The sequence below is a fragment of the Musca domestica genome, unplaced genomic scaffold (assembly GCF_030504385.1).
Source record: "Musca domestica strain aabys unplaced genomic scaffold, Musca_domestica.polishedcontigs.V.1.1 5, whole genome shotgun sequence".
Lineage (NCBI taxonomy): Eukaryota > Metazoa > Arthropoda > Insecta > Diptera > Muscidae > Musca > Musca domestica.
In genome coordinates, this window is record NW_026712346.1 from 12,423,304 (window position 1) to 12,439,397 (window position 16,094).

The 16,094-nt window shown below is 32.8% G+C and overlaps 3 protein-coding genes across 4 annotated transcripts; all 3 read right to left on the bottom strand.

Annotated features, from left to right (window-relative positions):
* Window positions 1-1,220: 1,220 nt before the first annotated feature.
* On the bottom strand, window positions 1,221-8,400 carry LOC101899318 (3-ketoacyl-CoA thiolase, mitochondrial). 2 transcript variants are annotated; one of them, XM_059128058.1, is made up of 7 exons: window positions 8,238-8,400; window positions 4,127-4,293; window positions 2,027-2,599; window positions 1,757-1,957; window positions 1,543-1,697; window positions 1,392-1,481; window positions 1,221-1,336 (listed from the first exon to the last, which is right to left on the bottom strand). In XM_059128058.1, the coding sequence occupies exons 1-6, from the start codon at window positions 8,254-8,256 to the stop codon at window positions 1,400-1,402; spliced, it is 1,197 nt and encodes a 398-aa protein (XP_058984041.1). In that variant the 5' UTR covers window positions 8,257-8,400; the 3' UTR covers window positions 1,221-1,336; window positions 1,392-1,399. The 2 variants fall into 2 exon arrangements, with proteins under 2 accessions (XP_058984041.1, XP_005188286.1); XM_005188229.4 differs by having other exon boundaries at window positions 1,221-1,481.
* A 2,591-nt stretch (window positions 8,401-10,991) lies between these two features.
* Window positions 10,992-11,620, bottom strand: LOC131804935 (uncharacterized). Its single transcript, XM_059128166.1, has 2 exons — window positions 11,081-11,620; window positions 10,992-11,006 (listed from the first exon to the last, which is right to left on the bottom strand). Exons 1-2 carry the CDS (start codon window positions 11,618-11,620, stop codon window positions 10,992-10,994), a joined length of 555 nt encoding a protein of 184 aa, XP_058984149.1.
* A 3,115-nt stretch (window positions 11,621-14,735) lies between these two features.
* On the bottom strand, window positions 14,736-15,705 carry LOC131804936 (uncharacterized). The gene is made up of 2 exons (XM_059128167.1): window positions 14,880-15,705; window positions 14,736-14,809 (listed from the first exon to the last, which is right to left on the bottom strand). Exons 1-2 carry the CDS (start codon window positions 15,703-15,705, stop codon window positions 14,736-14,738), a joined length of 900 nt encoding a protein of 299 aa, XP_058984150.1.
* Between the last annotated feature and the right edge of the window lie 389 nt (window positions 15,706-16,094).

Here is a 16,094-nt window from a genome sequence, read left to right on the forward strand (position 1 = left end):
TAAATCGTATGATGCAACACACAACCTAATTAGACAAAATTAGAACGATTGGTGTGTCATTTACAAAAAATTGAGGGAATATGCGTGGGAGCTATATATAAATCTGAACCGATTTCGACCAAAATTGTCAAAAGCATTTCTAAGTGGTAACGGATACCACGTAACTAATATGATTGTTATATAGTTCATATTACGACTCTGAAATTCCTAAATCTCTAATCGAATGAAAGTTAAAGATGTTGTTCTCATCAGAACCAGTACCTAAAAACGAACTTTGGGAGGACGACCTCGTCCCTGTGATGTTTTGCCTCAAAACCATGCTGTTGGCCAATAGTGCAATGCTTCAAAAAACCCGAAATGTTGCTAAATGTATGCAAAGGTCTCTGATCATTTGATACGCACAAAATGTGCTTCAAAAAAAAAAAAAAAAAGGATTGTAGAACCAATGTTTGATTGGTCAAAATTATTTTCAGGACCCTTGTGGCGATTAAGTCCAAATGTAGCACGCGGTTATTTGTTTATCAAACATAGATCAAGTTCAACGATGGCCAATATCCGTCTAACCCTTCCTATTTATTAACCAGGGATATGAGTTAAAATATTGAAGTCACTCAATTCTAAAATTTTAAAAATATGAAATGTAGGATTTTTGTCAGTGAAAAATTGTTCGATAATAAAAGGTAAGTAAAATTTACGCGATGACCTCGAAAAATACGGAAATAATCGAGTGTAATTCGAATGTAATTGACTATGCAAAAGATTGCTGAGAGACACCTGCATAAAAATTTTTCTACAAGATATTACAAAATATTGGGTACACATCCATTCCCATTTTTCCGCCACTAAAAATATTTGTTGTTTTTTTATAACTAAGAACAATGGCATTTTTTTGTCATTCTATTTGTCTACGATGTTTATTGTGCATCGGTATAGTAAGTATTAAGATTATCATTTGTTTTTTGTTTTTGGTATAATTAAAAAAATGCGGTGACGACGTAGACTTGTATTGCCTCTGTTTTTGTTGTTAGAATTTTTGGTATCAATTTAGAAATTCCAAAATAAAAATAGCACTTTCAAGCCAATTTATTAATTTAGTTGAAGGTGAAAAAAAATTGCGGAATTCCAACAAGTTATGCCATCCCAAAAGTGACATCGTTGTCGACGTCGACAAGTAGAATGAGGGTGAATAACTACGGTATCCGAACAAACAAATACTAACCTTATTTAAAAGTGCAGACTGATAAAAATTAAAATATATTCTATTAAATATTGCAACAATCAGTTATGTATGTACGTGCTTATAGCTTAGTCTTAAATGGATTTCGTATTTCTAACATTAAGATAAATGCAAAAATGAACTGGTTTTTGTTTCTGGTTTTTTTTTTTTTTTTTTCTTCTTTTAACAAGACTCAATCAACAAAGCAATTCCTTGGCCGCCTCCAATACATGCAGATCCGATCGAATATTTAAGTTTTTTGCGTCTAAAAATGAGATTCACAATAATATAAAATCGGAGAGAAATTGAAAGAACTTGAAACTTACTGCATTTCATGGGTCAAGTGACCAATAATACGATTACCACTGGCACCCAAGGGATGGCCCAATGCAATGGCACCGCCGTTAACATTCAATTTATTTATATCTAAACCAAGAGCATCAGCACAAGCCAAGGTCTGGGCGGCAAAAGCTTCGTTGATCTGTGAGAGAAAAGAGTGACGTAATTTTGAAGTTTATGAAAAAATTAAGATATTCTTACTTCAACAAGGTCGATGTCGTCCAATTTTTTGCCTGTCAATTTCAAAACGTTATTGATGGCTGAAACTGGACCAATACCCATTATCTCTGGTGGACATCCAACATAAGAATAAGCAACTAAACGGGCTAAAGGTTTCAAGTTATATTCCTTAAGAGCTTCTTCGGAAGCCAATACTACTGCTGAAGCACCATCACAGATTCCCTGCAAACGCAGAAAGTAATTATAAGTTTAGTGCCACACTGCATTTCTAGCTTATTTGTATGAACTTACAGAAGCTGTTCCAGCTGTGACAACACCGTTTTTCTTGAACAAAGATGGCAACTTGGATAGTCCTTCCAATGTGGTTTGAGGTCTGGGATGTTCATCGACAGCGAAATCGACTTCCTTTCCCTTCACCTTCAATTTGAAAGGTGTAATTTCAGCATTAAAAGCACCCTCTTTTTGTGCCTTTTCCCAATTTTTCTGCGAACGCAAAGAGAATTCATCAACGCGCTCCCTTGAAATTTTATATTGGTCCGCCAAATTCTCTGCAGTTAAAGCCATTGGCAATTTGCAGTAAGTGTCGGTAAGACCAGACCATAGGGCGTCTTCCAAATTGTAGTTGGCTCCAAGGGTAGTTCCGAAACGAATGTTACGTGCAATAAACGGAGCTTGTGACATATTTTCCACGCCACCAGTAAGTGCGACCTTAGCACTTCCCATAATAATATCCTGAGCTCCGTTCACAATCGATTGAAAACCAGAACCGCAGAGCCGATTGACACCGAGAGCAGGCTTTTCAATGGGGACGCCGCAAGACAGACTGACATGACGAGGCAAGAATGTACCATCGGTGGAAGATGACTATTCCATAAAAACAAAAAGAAAATGAATTATATTGTATTCAAGTGTTCGTCGTAAAGAGTTTAAAATAATGATATGACAATGGAGAGAAAAAGAGTTGTAAGTTTTTTTTATAATTGCTTTATGCCAGAACCGACAAGGATCTAAATATGTTACTATGATTACCGATTTTCCCTATATGATATCGAAAAATTGCAAATCTAGTAAAGTTCTGAAACAGAATATATACATACATTTTTTGCTCTGTTCCAGAACCTGGAAGAATCTGCTATTTTTGTAAGTTTTTTCGATGACATAAAGGTAAAGCGGGTTATCGTAGTAAAAACTTTTACATTCCTGCCGTTCAGGAACACGGCATTTATATTTGCTCTGAATGTAAAAATGTTAATGTTGTTTTAATATTATTTACAACATTCTAAGATGTAATTCGAATAATTTTGCTCTGTTCCAAAACATGTAAGAATCTACTAGTATCTTGAAAACTTATTATATCGTAAACTAATTATAAAATAATTCTCGCATTCGCCGAAATGAATTTCTGTGTGATATAAATGATAAGAACAAAAAATATCACATGGATATCTATTGTTTGAACTATTGAATTGAATTATTTGAAAATTGCAATCTAATTAAGCTGAAATTAGCATATAAAAACTATTTCGATTGAAATTTTTTCGATATTGGAAACGTATTTATTTCCAATTTGAACTTTTCTATTTGCTATTTGAATTCTTCTATTTGTAAATTAAAACTGCAATACTTCATCTAAATATTACATTTATTTGTTGAAGAAGGCGAAAGCCATTGTTTATTCCGTAAACATAGGTGTAAAGTTTTCTGGAAAGAAAAGTGAGTTGTAAGGTCTGTCTAAATACACAAAAATGTGTAACAAAGGTTCAGCAAAAGCGAGCAATTTGAGAGAGAAATCTATGCAGTTCTGTTACTGAGTATTTTCAAAATACCGCGGAATAAAGTCCTTCTTGCAATCACTTGCAATTCTTCCTCCTTAGATAATGCGTTGATTTATTTTTGTGCAAGCAGTTTAAAATTATTTTTGAAAACTATGCCTTTATTGGAGAACAAAGTCACCAGATGGTTTTTTTTTTTTAAGTTGAGTACAAAACTTTTACTTAGTTTGTTTATATTTATGTTGGACAAATTGTTTTACAAAATCAGCTGATTGCTTGCAGGTTTTTACATGATTTCTGTTGGTTTACAATAAAATTACCCCACCCTCTTGCATGAAAATAAGAAGACAGAATTTTTTGAGGAGAAGACGGTGAAAAAGTGACGTTTTCCTCAGCCAACTCTCTAATTTAGTCATAAAACACACTTTTCTTTTCCGTAAACTTTCGCGCCAGATGTGAAAATAACATTACAAATATTTTTAACTACAATTGTTAAAAATTAAAAACAAAAAACAAATCTGAAATACTTAGTAAAATATTTCGAATAACAATGTAAATGTTCAAACATCAGCAGAAACTCTTCGAACATCGTAGAAATATGGTGTAGTTTATTTCTTACCGTCATAATATGGCCGATAACAACTGTATCAATTTTGTCAGCGCTCACACCAGAGGCAGCAATAGCAGCCTTGGCAGCAGCTGTCTGCAATTGTGTCTGATTAATGTTTTTAAACGCTCCTCCGAATGTACCGAATGCAGTACGTTTTGCAGCTACAATATAAACACCTGAAAATATCAAACATTAGCATTAGACTGTACTATTTTCTTTTACATCAGTCGATTCTGTATGAACATAGGCCTGTTAAAGCATCAGGAAAACAAGTGTATTTGATACCCGTATCAGCAATTTCCAACAAGACAAACTGTGTTAGTACCATTAAACGCCACAATTATTTCACAAAACATACATTAAAACACTATTCCAATATAACTTGCGTTATTAACAATGTTTAAATTTTAATTAGATACTGGTACACAATCTTTCATTCATAATTTTAATTTTTATTTTTTTTTTTTATTATTATTTGATGGTTTGATATTCAATTCTGTAAGTAATTGTTTCTAAATGGCTTTTTGAATGGAGTAATTGAAAATTCTTAGTGAAAATTTGGGAAATTCCGATATTCCGAATAATGTGAATAATTTTTGTTACATTTTGTCATTACTTTAAAGCGTATGGTTTTATTTTAGTTTGACTTTTTATATTGTAATGCACTTCAATCCTAAAACGACCAACGCATCTGCATATACAGAGATAAAAACGTGTGCCAATAATAAAATCAAAGTACTTAAAATCTGCAGGGATTTATACATGGAAACCAGTACACCGAAGTAGTCAGGTACATTTTTAGGTGATTTCTGAACTGCTTGCGCCAAAAATCTTATATTTCCTGTTGGGCCCCTGGAATTGGTGGCGGAAGGTATTGGAGGTCATTCGAGCGGAATGAATGAATGAATTCAAGAATGGTTTGACCATGGCTCGATATGGAAGTTTGCTCAATTTCGAAGAAACTTGGAAAAATTCAACTCTGTACTGGAGCCATTTTGTGTCGAATAGACTTTTAAAAATTCAATTATTATTTTACATTGGCTTTGTTCCAGTATCCGCAAGAATCTGCTATTTTGGCAACTTTCTTCGATATCATAAAGGGAAAATGGGTTATCGTAGTAAAAACTTTTACATTTTTGCAGTTCTGGAACAGACCAATCTTTTCACAGATCCAAAAAACAAATCGGATATTGGTGGAATTAAGATGGTAAAGTCATTTCAAGTAAGCATTCCCATCTTTGCATTTTCTGAAACTGAGCTTGTCAAATACTATCGTTCATATGAGCTGCCACAACAAAAACAGGATTTGTTTAGTTACGTTTATAAACTATTCAAATATTCTATCAATTTTGTGAGAAATGCTTCAACTGAAAGTGGAGACCTGCCGAGTTATAATGTTTAAAAATGTGTATCTGGAATTAAAAATGTGAAGATGAAACAGTTAAATTTTACGCAAAAAATTATGGACAATTTTCAGAATGGAATTAATGGTTGATGTTAATTTTCGTCGATTTAATCATAACCATTTTTCTGATCTGTGTAATGGGACTGAATTAAATTGAGAATTTCTACCGAAGGTCCTATGAATAGCGTGTGTTGGACATACGCCAAAAACACTCAAGGGTAGAAGGGCGGCAACCTAAACGATTATTATTATATTAAGAAAAACTTGAGCTCACGTAGGGGGAATTGAACACATTCCAGAGTAGAAGATTTCTGCTCTCATTTGAAGGCTGGTTATTTAAAAAGTATCAAATTTTAGAAAACAATAACACATATTGTTTGGAAAGATTGAAATATATTGGTTAACTGCATTAAAATAAATCCTAATATTTGCACGAGTATTTGGTGAGGTGTGACAAGGAACAATATAGGCACTCTTCTTCCAGTAATTCCGAAGGTTCACAATTTTGAATAATCATGTCTCTTATAAAAGGGGAAAAAGAGGCCAATTGCCCAATTTTTGTACCAAAAAAGACCTGACATGAAGAACGGATAGACCGGAGCACTCGTGTATCTTCCCCACGGGTCAACGTTTTGAATAACAATGACGCCCATAAAAGGCGAATTGAACAGCACACCTGTCCAATCACAAGATACGCTCTATTCCTTGCTTTGGATAAGCCACCTGCATCTATTGAACATATCAAAACTCTCGTGCAGTTTTGATCATCACCATATAAACACACTGGATTTGTCTTTACATACACCTTTTGGTGTTATCGTTTTAACTACGCAAATTGATACACACACTCATCGTTGTTACCACTCTCAACCAGATGTTCGCGAGTCTAATCACAAGATAGTAACTGCAAAACAATAACGAAAACCACTATCTGAATATAACCTGGCGTTTTGATTCCTAGAAATCGCCATCTTTGCCCTTCAACAAGGGTTTCGTTTCAAAGTTCAAAAAAAAAAAAAAAAAAGAACAGCACACCCTAAAATTTACATCAATACCAGATGTAATGTGGAGATGAGATGCATCGGTCCGCTGCTTCAGGTTCAACATGATATATGATACAAAATGTGGAATAAGAGCTTCATTGTCTTCAAATTTCGCACATCCCAATATTTTTACCAACACTCCCTCTGGTACCTCCACGGTGAACATTTTGTATAATCATAAACCTCAAAAATGCTAAATAATCGTCCTACTTTTTTCAAACTTTGCACACCATAGTGTGTCTGCATACGCAAAATCTGATGTAGCGATGGGATGAAAATTATGCGATGTCTGTCCCAAAAATAATAAGAGCCACATGCTTTGGACCACCATTTACGGTGTTCTTTGGATTTGGGAACAACATAAAAAAATTCCGGCCAGAATCAAATCATGTTTTGCAAAGAAAACATTTTTATTTTGATATTATGTTGGTCAAAATAGTTTTGACAATGAGATGTTGTCAAATGGACAATTTAAAAAAAAAAAATGTAAACATATGATTTCATGACTATCTTTATAATCCTACCATGGATTTTTCCACAAATTGATAAAGACAGACAATAGGACAATATTGTTTTATCATAAAATTATACATTTTGTTGTCCGTCAACGTGAAAATTAAGCATTTCTGCTGGATTTAAAATTGGAATAATTTCAATTCTTTTTCTTGTTTATTCAAAACAATACACACAAATATTCAAAATGTTTACATGTTTTGACAGAAAAGAGAAAAAAATTATTTAGGAGGTAGATTTATTCTACTTTCTGTAATTGCGCTATGGATTTGGCTTTGTTTGCATTCACGTTGGATTGCATTCAGGTGGCACTAAATTAGTGTTCCCATACGAAATGACCTCCAAAATTACCAAATTTATGCTTAGATAGTGCTTTAATATAATGTCAACATAAAATAATACAAAATACTCCTTTATGCCTATATTTTTGTAAATACCATTTTTTGAAACAGGTACTTTCAATCCTTGTTTGTCAAACTACAACCGAATAGCTTACTAAAAGACTTTTTATGATCTACTAAATAAAAATTGGGTTGCTGCTCTAAGATAGTCCTAACTCAGTATATCAAAATAACGGTTTCGTTTTTATGAAATATAATTTTGTTCCTTCGCAATTTTTAAGGTATATTTATTTCCAATTTGCCTGCTATTTTTTTAAATTAAATGTAGTCTACTAGTGTAGTCATAAAATTAAAATTGTTCTAAATACATTTAATTAAATGATAATAATTGACTAATATGTTATGTTGGACCATCATTTTATTGCAAAAGCTTTCGATTGGCCTACTTTACAAGAACTGAGTTACAACAAAAACACTGAAATATATATTTCTTTAGTACCTATCTAACCGATGTATCATATTTTTATGTACTATCTCAAACATCTACAATAAATTAATGCGTATGATTTTCTTCTAATAACCCATATGTAATAATCTCTGTGGGTGAAACTCATATGACGTCCAAAGTTCAATTTAGCCGGTTGAAATAAGTCGAACAAAAGTGAAAAACATAACGTCAACAGCAAAAGAAATCCAACAAAAAAGTCCAAAGTGCAAGCACACCGTATCACAACACATCAACAATAGAGATTTAATATTGAAAATACATGTAGATAGTGAATACAGAATAATAAATATTTTCTAATTCGTGTACTGACCTTTAGTAACAGCCGACATTTCTAATTATTTTTTCGTTTGTACTGATTTTCTGATTTCAAAACGTTATTTCACCGAATACGAAACTTGCGAGTTCGGTGGTTATCAAAATACGTCTACTCTATTTTTATTGGGTAAATGAAATTTGTCAATTTGTGTAGGCCGATTTTACACGACCACCAAACATTTATCAGCTAGATCGGTGGTTTAACAAGAGACCAACACTGCAGATGGAGCACCTTACATGTAAACGTAAGTTATTCAGGGCTGTCAAAGTTGAGACATATGGTTTATTCCTGCATGGTATAATTATTACAAGGTAATTGCAAGTGTTTAGGTTTTGTTGAATGTAGTAGAAGTTTCATGGTAGAAGAATATAGGTAGATGCATGGTACAATGAGTACAAGGTAGGCTAACTTTGAAAAAATTGCAAGTATGGAGGTCTACCTGTTTGGCTTGTAATGTCAGAATTACTATCAAAACAATAAAAAAGCAAACAACTTGTTGCATTGATTTTGAATAAATAATTTAAAACCGCGAAAACGGAATGAAAGGTCAAAATTTATTTTCAAAATCATGTTCTATATATCTCTTATGGTTTATTTCGCGACAAAAAATTTAGATACGTAGCATACGTCGTAATAAGCATTTTGAAAACACCCGAATTTGAATATTTTCTGAACAATTTATTTATTATTGAAAAGAATACACACACATAAACAAATGAAGTTGACATATTAAGCCAGAAAAATAAAAAAATTAAAATCATATGGTAGTTCTGCCCTACCTTGAAATCATTGCACCATGGGTAGATGCATCAACGCTTGGGAACATTGATATGTCAAAATTTCTAAAGTGTTTTATGAAAAATAAATGGGTTTTTTAATTTTTTTATACGACGCATATCAGAGGTTGTTATAATAATAATATTGAATAATTTTTCAACAATTTTTACAAATTTTAATAATTTTTCAATCAAAATTTTCAATACCAAAATCGGTTTGACAGTTTATTGTCCCAGCAGATGTGTCGACTACCTGTATTCTTCTACCATGAGAAGTTTAAATTTTATTTGATTTAAATTTTATAAAATTTATAGAATTGATGGAAAAATTAAATGAATAAATTTAGAAATAACTAGAAAGGGCGTTTGTAAATAAAATGTATTTCTAATTCAAGGAATTATTTTTTATTCAGTGGAAGTGCGTTCTTTAGGTTTTGTTTTTCATTTGTTTGTATTTATATTTTTAGTTTCGTGTGATGTGTGTATTACTTTGTTTGTTACATGACAACAAACATAGAAGGTATAGTCATGGAATCATATGTATATACATTCAAAATAATATATATATATATATGTATATATATATATATATATATATATATATAAATCAGAGATGGGAACCTGTTTTCTCTTTGAATTTCAGATCGCTTAGTTAGGCCATGATATGTTACATTTTCAAATTGGCACATATTTCATCGTCGTCGAAAAAAAATCAGAAAATTGTGATTGTTAACTTCAGTAGCATGGCTCAATCCGAAAGGTTACGCAACTTCAAGAAACTAGGAAAAAACAAATCTGTGCAGTAATAGATTATCTTCACTTTATAGTCCACTTTTGTTATCCCTTACTTTAGGAACAGTGGAGGATAAAGTTCACATTATCAGATTCTCATTATTACATATTTCCTTTAAAGTATATGCATTTCTGTCAAGCTTTTTGTAAAAGTAATTTTTTTCACAATGTCATCTTTATTTTAGGTTGATAATAAACAAAAACAATTTGTAATTAATTTCGTGAAATAAATTACTAATTCAGTTCTTCAATACAAAATAAATGATTTGCATTATCGATTTCTTTATTTAAATATACTTTGCTGTTATTGTCATATTATCAATATAAAATATGACAACATGAATTCAGTAAACTTTACGTTAAAAGATAAAGGGAAGATGTTCTGGCCTTTTGCTTATCGAACAGTTTTTATTTAAATGAGACTTGTAATAACGAAAAACGATTTCTGTGTCCAACAACATCACTTTTTTATCTATCGGAAAGATGTTTATTTTAAACTTTTTATAATGCAATTTTTATATTGCGAAAACCCTCAAACAAAATTAAATCTAAGACAGTAGGATAATACAGTGTTTTTCCCAAAATTGTTCAATATGTCACTCATTAACCTCGAAAACATGTATTTATGTTGCAGATGAAGTTGAGAAAAATTTCAAATTGATTAATTTTTTATTCAAATCAATCCACACACAATTTCGTGATCCCAATTTTTTTTTTTTTTTTTTTTTTTGATTTTGGTTGATTGTTGGATAGGTACCCGTAGTACCTATGTACCAAGGCTGGTTATTTTGGTTATGTGAGTATTACAAAATGAGTAATCATGTTGGTTCACTTTGTGAATATATTGATTGATGATTTGAGAAGAGCGATGACGTATTGGTTTGTTTACAATTCTAAATGTGCTGAGTGGATAAAGTTGCAAAGTTCGTTGATAATATTTTTGGTGAGGTTTTTCAGAAGATCAGGTAAGTTGTTGTAATTGTTGAAAAAATTGAATTCACTTCTCAGGTGGTCATATTTCTTGCATATGAATATTGAATGATTTTCCGTTTCAGGAACACTGCAAACTGGACAGAGATTTGTGTCTGCTGCTTTTATTTGGTGAAGGTATACTTTTGAGTATGTGTGACCAGCAAGTAAGCGATTAATTAGTTTTATTTCTCCAGGTTCTAAGTGCCAATCAGAATGCCAGTGCCTTTTGGGAGGCGATGGAAAAAATTGCGCAAAGTAAGTGCCTTTTGAAATTGATAGTAATCTGTATTTGTTAACCCATTCATTCCATAGGGCATCGTAAATTGTCGAACAGGCGTCTTTGATAGCCAGACTAGATGGAATAACACATCCAACATCAGCGGCTTGCTTAGCAAAGTAATCAGCACGCTCATTTGAGGAGATTCCAACGTGTGATGGGACCCACACCAAGGTAAGATGATTTAAGTTTGAGGAGTTAACTTTTTTGTTGATTATGTTGACTAAGTAATTGTGTGATGTGTTGTTCTTTAGTAGCAAACAGGCATTTTTACTGTCGGTGAAGATTACTGCTTTTTGTATGCCGTCTTCAATCATGAGGTCAACGGCTTTATTAATGGCGTTAAGCTCACCCATCAGGGAGGAACATTTAGAGTTTATTTTGAAAAGAAAGTTTTCATTGGATGAAATGTTGCAGACTCCGCAGCCAGTTTTGTTGCCAATGACCGAGGCATCGGTTGCCCAAACTGATGTTCCATTTGATTTGAATTGGCTGAGATGTTGAAGATATATGCTATTGAAGAACTCTTTAGCTTGTGATTGTTTTGGGGCATTAAACATGTTCATAACAAATGAAACTTTCTCCCCTGGGGATTCGGACGGACATATCATAGTATTGTCAAACACGTTTTTGAATTTGTTGTATATCATACCAAGACTAGATTTATTCGATGGGTTTGACGTGAATTTTTGATATGTTTCCTGTTGAAATATTTTGAATTTTAGAAGCTCTTTGGCGGCAAGGTATTGCGAGCGAAATTCTGGAGGCAGAACAATTGCCAAGGCGTATATTACATGAATAGGTGTTGAAGGCGTTAATCCTAGGCTTTTCCTTAAAATTTGGTTTTGACATGTTTTCAGTTTTTTATTGACATGATTAGGCATGTGTGCCATAGATGAAATAGAGTATTCCAATTTAGAGAAGAGGAGTGATTTTGCCAGATTTATTGATATTTTGGGATGAATTCCACCTTTGAGAGAATTTATCATTTTTAGAGCATTTAAAGTTGTGTTGCAAGACTTGATTACTTCATCGTAATGATTTTTAATAGTCAGACTATTTTTGATGTGTCTTCCTAAAAATTTTATCTTTTCCACTGCGTTTATTAAAGTCCCTTGAAGTGTAATTTTTGGTATTTTTCTAGCACCCTTAGCAATATACATTACCGCTGTTTTATCGATGTTGACTGAAAGATTTAACTTGTTAAGAATACCACAAAATTCATCCATTTTTATCTGAAGGTTATCATTGGCGATATTAAAATCTTTATGTGTTGACAGAATTATAAAGTCATCTGCAAACTGAAATGTTTTCGTATGTTGATTGTTTATGCCATGTAAACCGAGTGTGTATATATTAAAGAGTGTGGGACTTAGACAGCTGCCTTGAGGGAGACCATTGTAAATTTCCAGACTTTCTTTGCCCATGACTAGAGTCCTTTGTTTTAGAAAATTTATGATCCACATGGAAATTTCTTTAGGACAGGAGAGCTCATTTAAAATTCGGAAAAGTAATTCTATTTTGACACACTCATACGCCTTGTTGATGTCTAATGATACAATGATGACTTTATCACCTTGCTCTTTTTGACAGTTAATTGTATGTAACAAATCGTTTATGCACATAGAGGCAGATAGGTTTTTTCTATATGCATATGTGTTTTGTGGATAAATTCTGTTTTGGTCTAGAAAATCCTGAAGTCTTTCCTTCACCATCAGGTTAATAATTTTGGCGAAAACCGATATCAATGCAATTGGCCTGTAGTTTGTAAAGATTTCCAAGTCTTTACCTCTTTTTGGGATAGGAACAATTTTGATTTTCCTCCATTCCATCATAAAATTGCACTTTTTCCACGCATTGTTCATGGCTTTTAGCAAATTTTTTTTGGCCATTTCCGACAAATTGTTGATCATTTCATATGTTACCCCGTCTGTGCCTGCTGCAGATGGTTTCTTCTTTTTGTTTAGAACATTGTTAAATTCATCATAGGAAAAAGAGTCCGGTGTATTGGAACTGGTAAGCGGGAGCAGTATAGGGGAATTATTTGGGACTTGGTCCCCTAGATGTATTAAGAATTGTTTATCATTATCGGAGGACCATTTGGTTTGATAGAGTGTTGTTGAAGAGTTTTTGCATCCTCTAACAAATTTAAAGAGTGATTTTGAATTTGGTTCCCTGTTGAGATCATGAATTCTCGTTTTGAATGCTTTGTTTTTGGCAAATTTAACAGCATTTTGGAAGGCTTTTTTTGCGTTGATGAGATTTGAGGCGTTGATGTTGTTGTTGAACATGTCATACGTCTTTTGTGCTGCAACTTGAAGTCTGTGTGTTTTTTCCACAATGGGATCCCACCACACTTTGGGTGATTTATTGGAATTTATGATGTACGTAGATTTCTTAATTTCATCATCGAAAGTTGCGTGTATTTCATCAAATGAGTCGGTAAAAGTGGTATTATTGAGCGATTTTAACAGTTTCTTTTTAGCTAGAAACTTTTGATTTTTGACCTTACTATTGCCAATACTTATGACTATGGGGTAATGGTGGCTACCCCCAATAGTGTACGGTTGTACTTTCCAAGTGGTATCTAAAGCCGTGTTTGTGAAGGACAGGTCCAGCACAGAACCAGTGTTATCATTGAGACGTTTTTTAAAAGTAAAATGTCCATTATTGAGATGATAGAAGTTAGATGGATCAAAGAAACTTTTTACGATGTTACCTCGATATGAGTCAAAAGAATCGCCATAAAATGTGTGTCTTGCATTAAAATCGCCGCAAATTAGTACATCGGATCGTGATTCAAGAAATGATAGCAGTTTTTCAAGTTCATGTTTTATTTCGCTAGCTTTAATGGAATGAGGGAAATATACAGACGCTATTGTCAAATTGTTTGAGATATTTGTTGTTTGGCAGATAATTATATCCAATGGTGTTTGAAATTTTATTTTTTTGAACTTGATGTTCTTTTTAAAAAGGATGGCAACTCCACCGTAGTTGTCTGTTCTCTTTTTTAACACTATATTATAATTATATATATTTGTGTTGTTTTGAGATTCATCTATGTTGAAAATTTCACTTAAGACACAGATATCTATATTGAATTTCTTTAAATAAAATTCAAGGTAATGCTTGTTCTTATTAAGGCTCTGTATATTATATTGTAAGATATTCATGAATGCTTTTTATAGTTTTAGTTTTGTAAGGAAGAGCTTGATATTGGGATTTCACTGTTTTCATGATCATTGTTTATTTTTTTTATATTTTTTTCAGTACGGGATAAGACTGTTTTTCTGAAGGTTTCTAGGATGTCTAAACCTTCCGCGCAGTTTAAAGAGGTGAGTAGTTGAGACATTTGGTTTGTAAATGCTGACATAGCTTTTTCCAGCTCAGACACTTTAGAGAAGGATGGCTGTTCATACACTGGAACTGAGGGCGTAATAGTAATGGGACTAGCAACCGGATGATTAGATTTGATCCGAGGAGCAGCTACTTTACTGTATTTAATTTTTGTGATCCTTTTGTTTATTTCATCATTAAAATTTATTTTTGATTGATTAGCAGCTTTTTTTAATGGAGGAAAATCTGAATTATACTTCTTATCTGCCAAAATTGCGTAAAAGTTTTGGGTTTCGGGATATTTTTGTATAACTTCTTTCCTACTCAAATTAGAAAGAGTCATAATTGATTTAATACTCCTTTCGGTTTTCCATCTTGGACATATTTTGTCGTCCATAGCGTTGTGATCAACACTATTGCATAAAATGCATTTAGTTAAATCACATACTTCTTTGCATTTAATCGTAGAAAGGCATTCCTTACATTTTTGCTCCTTGCATTGATTTGGGCAAATAATTAACTTGCCACAGTCAAGGCAACGTTTAGTAGACTTGCAACGCACAGCAATGTGACCAAGACGACCACAATTTTTGCACAGACGTACGGGGGGAACATATAGATCGGGTATGACTCTAGTACCACACATAAAAATGTACTGAGGAACACCATCGCATATGATTCCTACTTTTATGGTTTCAGTTTCTTCGATTAAATCATTTTCGTTTTTTCTGGTGAATCGGTAGACCGATATCACATCTATATCATTATTCTCTTCAATAGAATTTTTAATGGTTATACCATCAATTGACTTAGGAACATTTTTGATTACGTAAAATTTTTGGATGAATCTCTCAGGAATTTCGGCTTTCAGGCCAACTTCTTGCAGTCTTTTGTTTTGTGCAAATGAATTTGCCAAATTGCAGTTGTTGAAGGTAAGACGGAAAGTATTGTAGCCAACGTTTTTGCAAACATATGTAGTTGGCATATTAATTTTTTGCAAAAGGACATATAAATGTAGTTCACAGTTTTTCCTCCTGGAACTTATAGGAGTCTCTGACGTGACCATAACGTAAAAAGGCCCTGGATGGTGTTGTGGGTAAAAAGTGTTTGCCTTCATGGCATTATAGTTTGATTCAAACTTTTGGGAAGATTCCGACTCATTGGATGAAGCCTGAGACATATTTGTACTAATAGGTTCACCATCATTGTTTATAAATTTTTTGTTTAGGTTTGCAATTATATTTGCACGGCGTTTGTTGGGGTCCCAAAGTGGTTTTGGTTGGGGTGGCGGATCCCCATCCGCATCCATTTTTGAAGCACTATATATTTAAATGGCTTTTAAATTAGTTTTCAATGAGAAAAAAAAAAGATTTTAAAATGTCGTATATTCAGCAAAACAAAAGTGTGTTTGTGTTCGTTTTGTTGATATGTTTTTGTGTATATGTTGTTTTTGCAACGCAAAGCGAAACGAAAGTAAAAGCGCAGTCTAGCATCAACAGTTGTTGAGTAGCGACTGCCCAATTTTTATTCACCGACAAGCATGTAGAATAATACAGGCAGTCGCATCAAACCAATTTTGGAATTGAAAATTTTCAATGAAAAATTATTGAAATTTGTAAAATGCTTCGTATAAGAAAAAATATAAAAATCTACTAATTTTTGAAAAAAAAAAAAAGAAATTAAAAAATGTTGACATAT

What these genes read in the sequence shown, in the direction of transcription:
- LOC131804935 (XM_059128166.1), bottom strand. Translation starts at nt 11,620, where the DNA reads ATGTTTAATGCCCCAAAACAATCACAAGCTAAAGAGTTCTTCAATAGC.
- LOC101899318 (XM_059128058.1), bottom strand. An exon ending in TCACAGCTGGAACAGCTTCT is followed by an intron (nt 1,958 to 2,026) that starts GTAAGTTCATAC and finishes CTGCGTTTGCAG; the next exon opens with GGAATCTGTGATGGTGCTTC. An exon ending in ACGACATCGACCTTGTTGAA is followed by an intron (nt 1,698 to 1,756) that starts GTAAGAATATCT and finishes TTTCTCTCACAG; the next exon opens with ATCAACGAAGCTTTTGCCGC.
- LOC131804936 (XM_059128167.1), bottom strand. Translation starts at nt 15,705, where the DNA reads ATGGATGCGGATGGGGATCCGCCACCCCAACCAAAACCACTTTGGGAC. An exon ending in TCAATGCAAGGAGCAAAAAT is followed by an intron (nt 14,810 to 14,879) that starts GTAAGGAATGCC and finishes TTTATGCAATAG; the next exon opens with TGTTGATCACAACGCTATGG.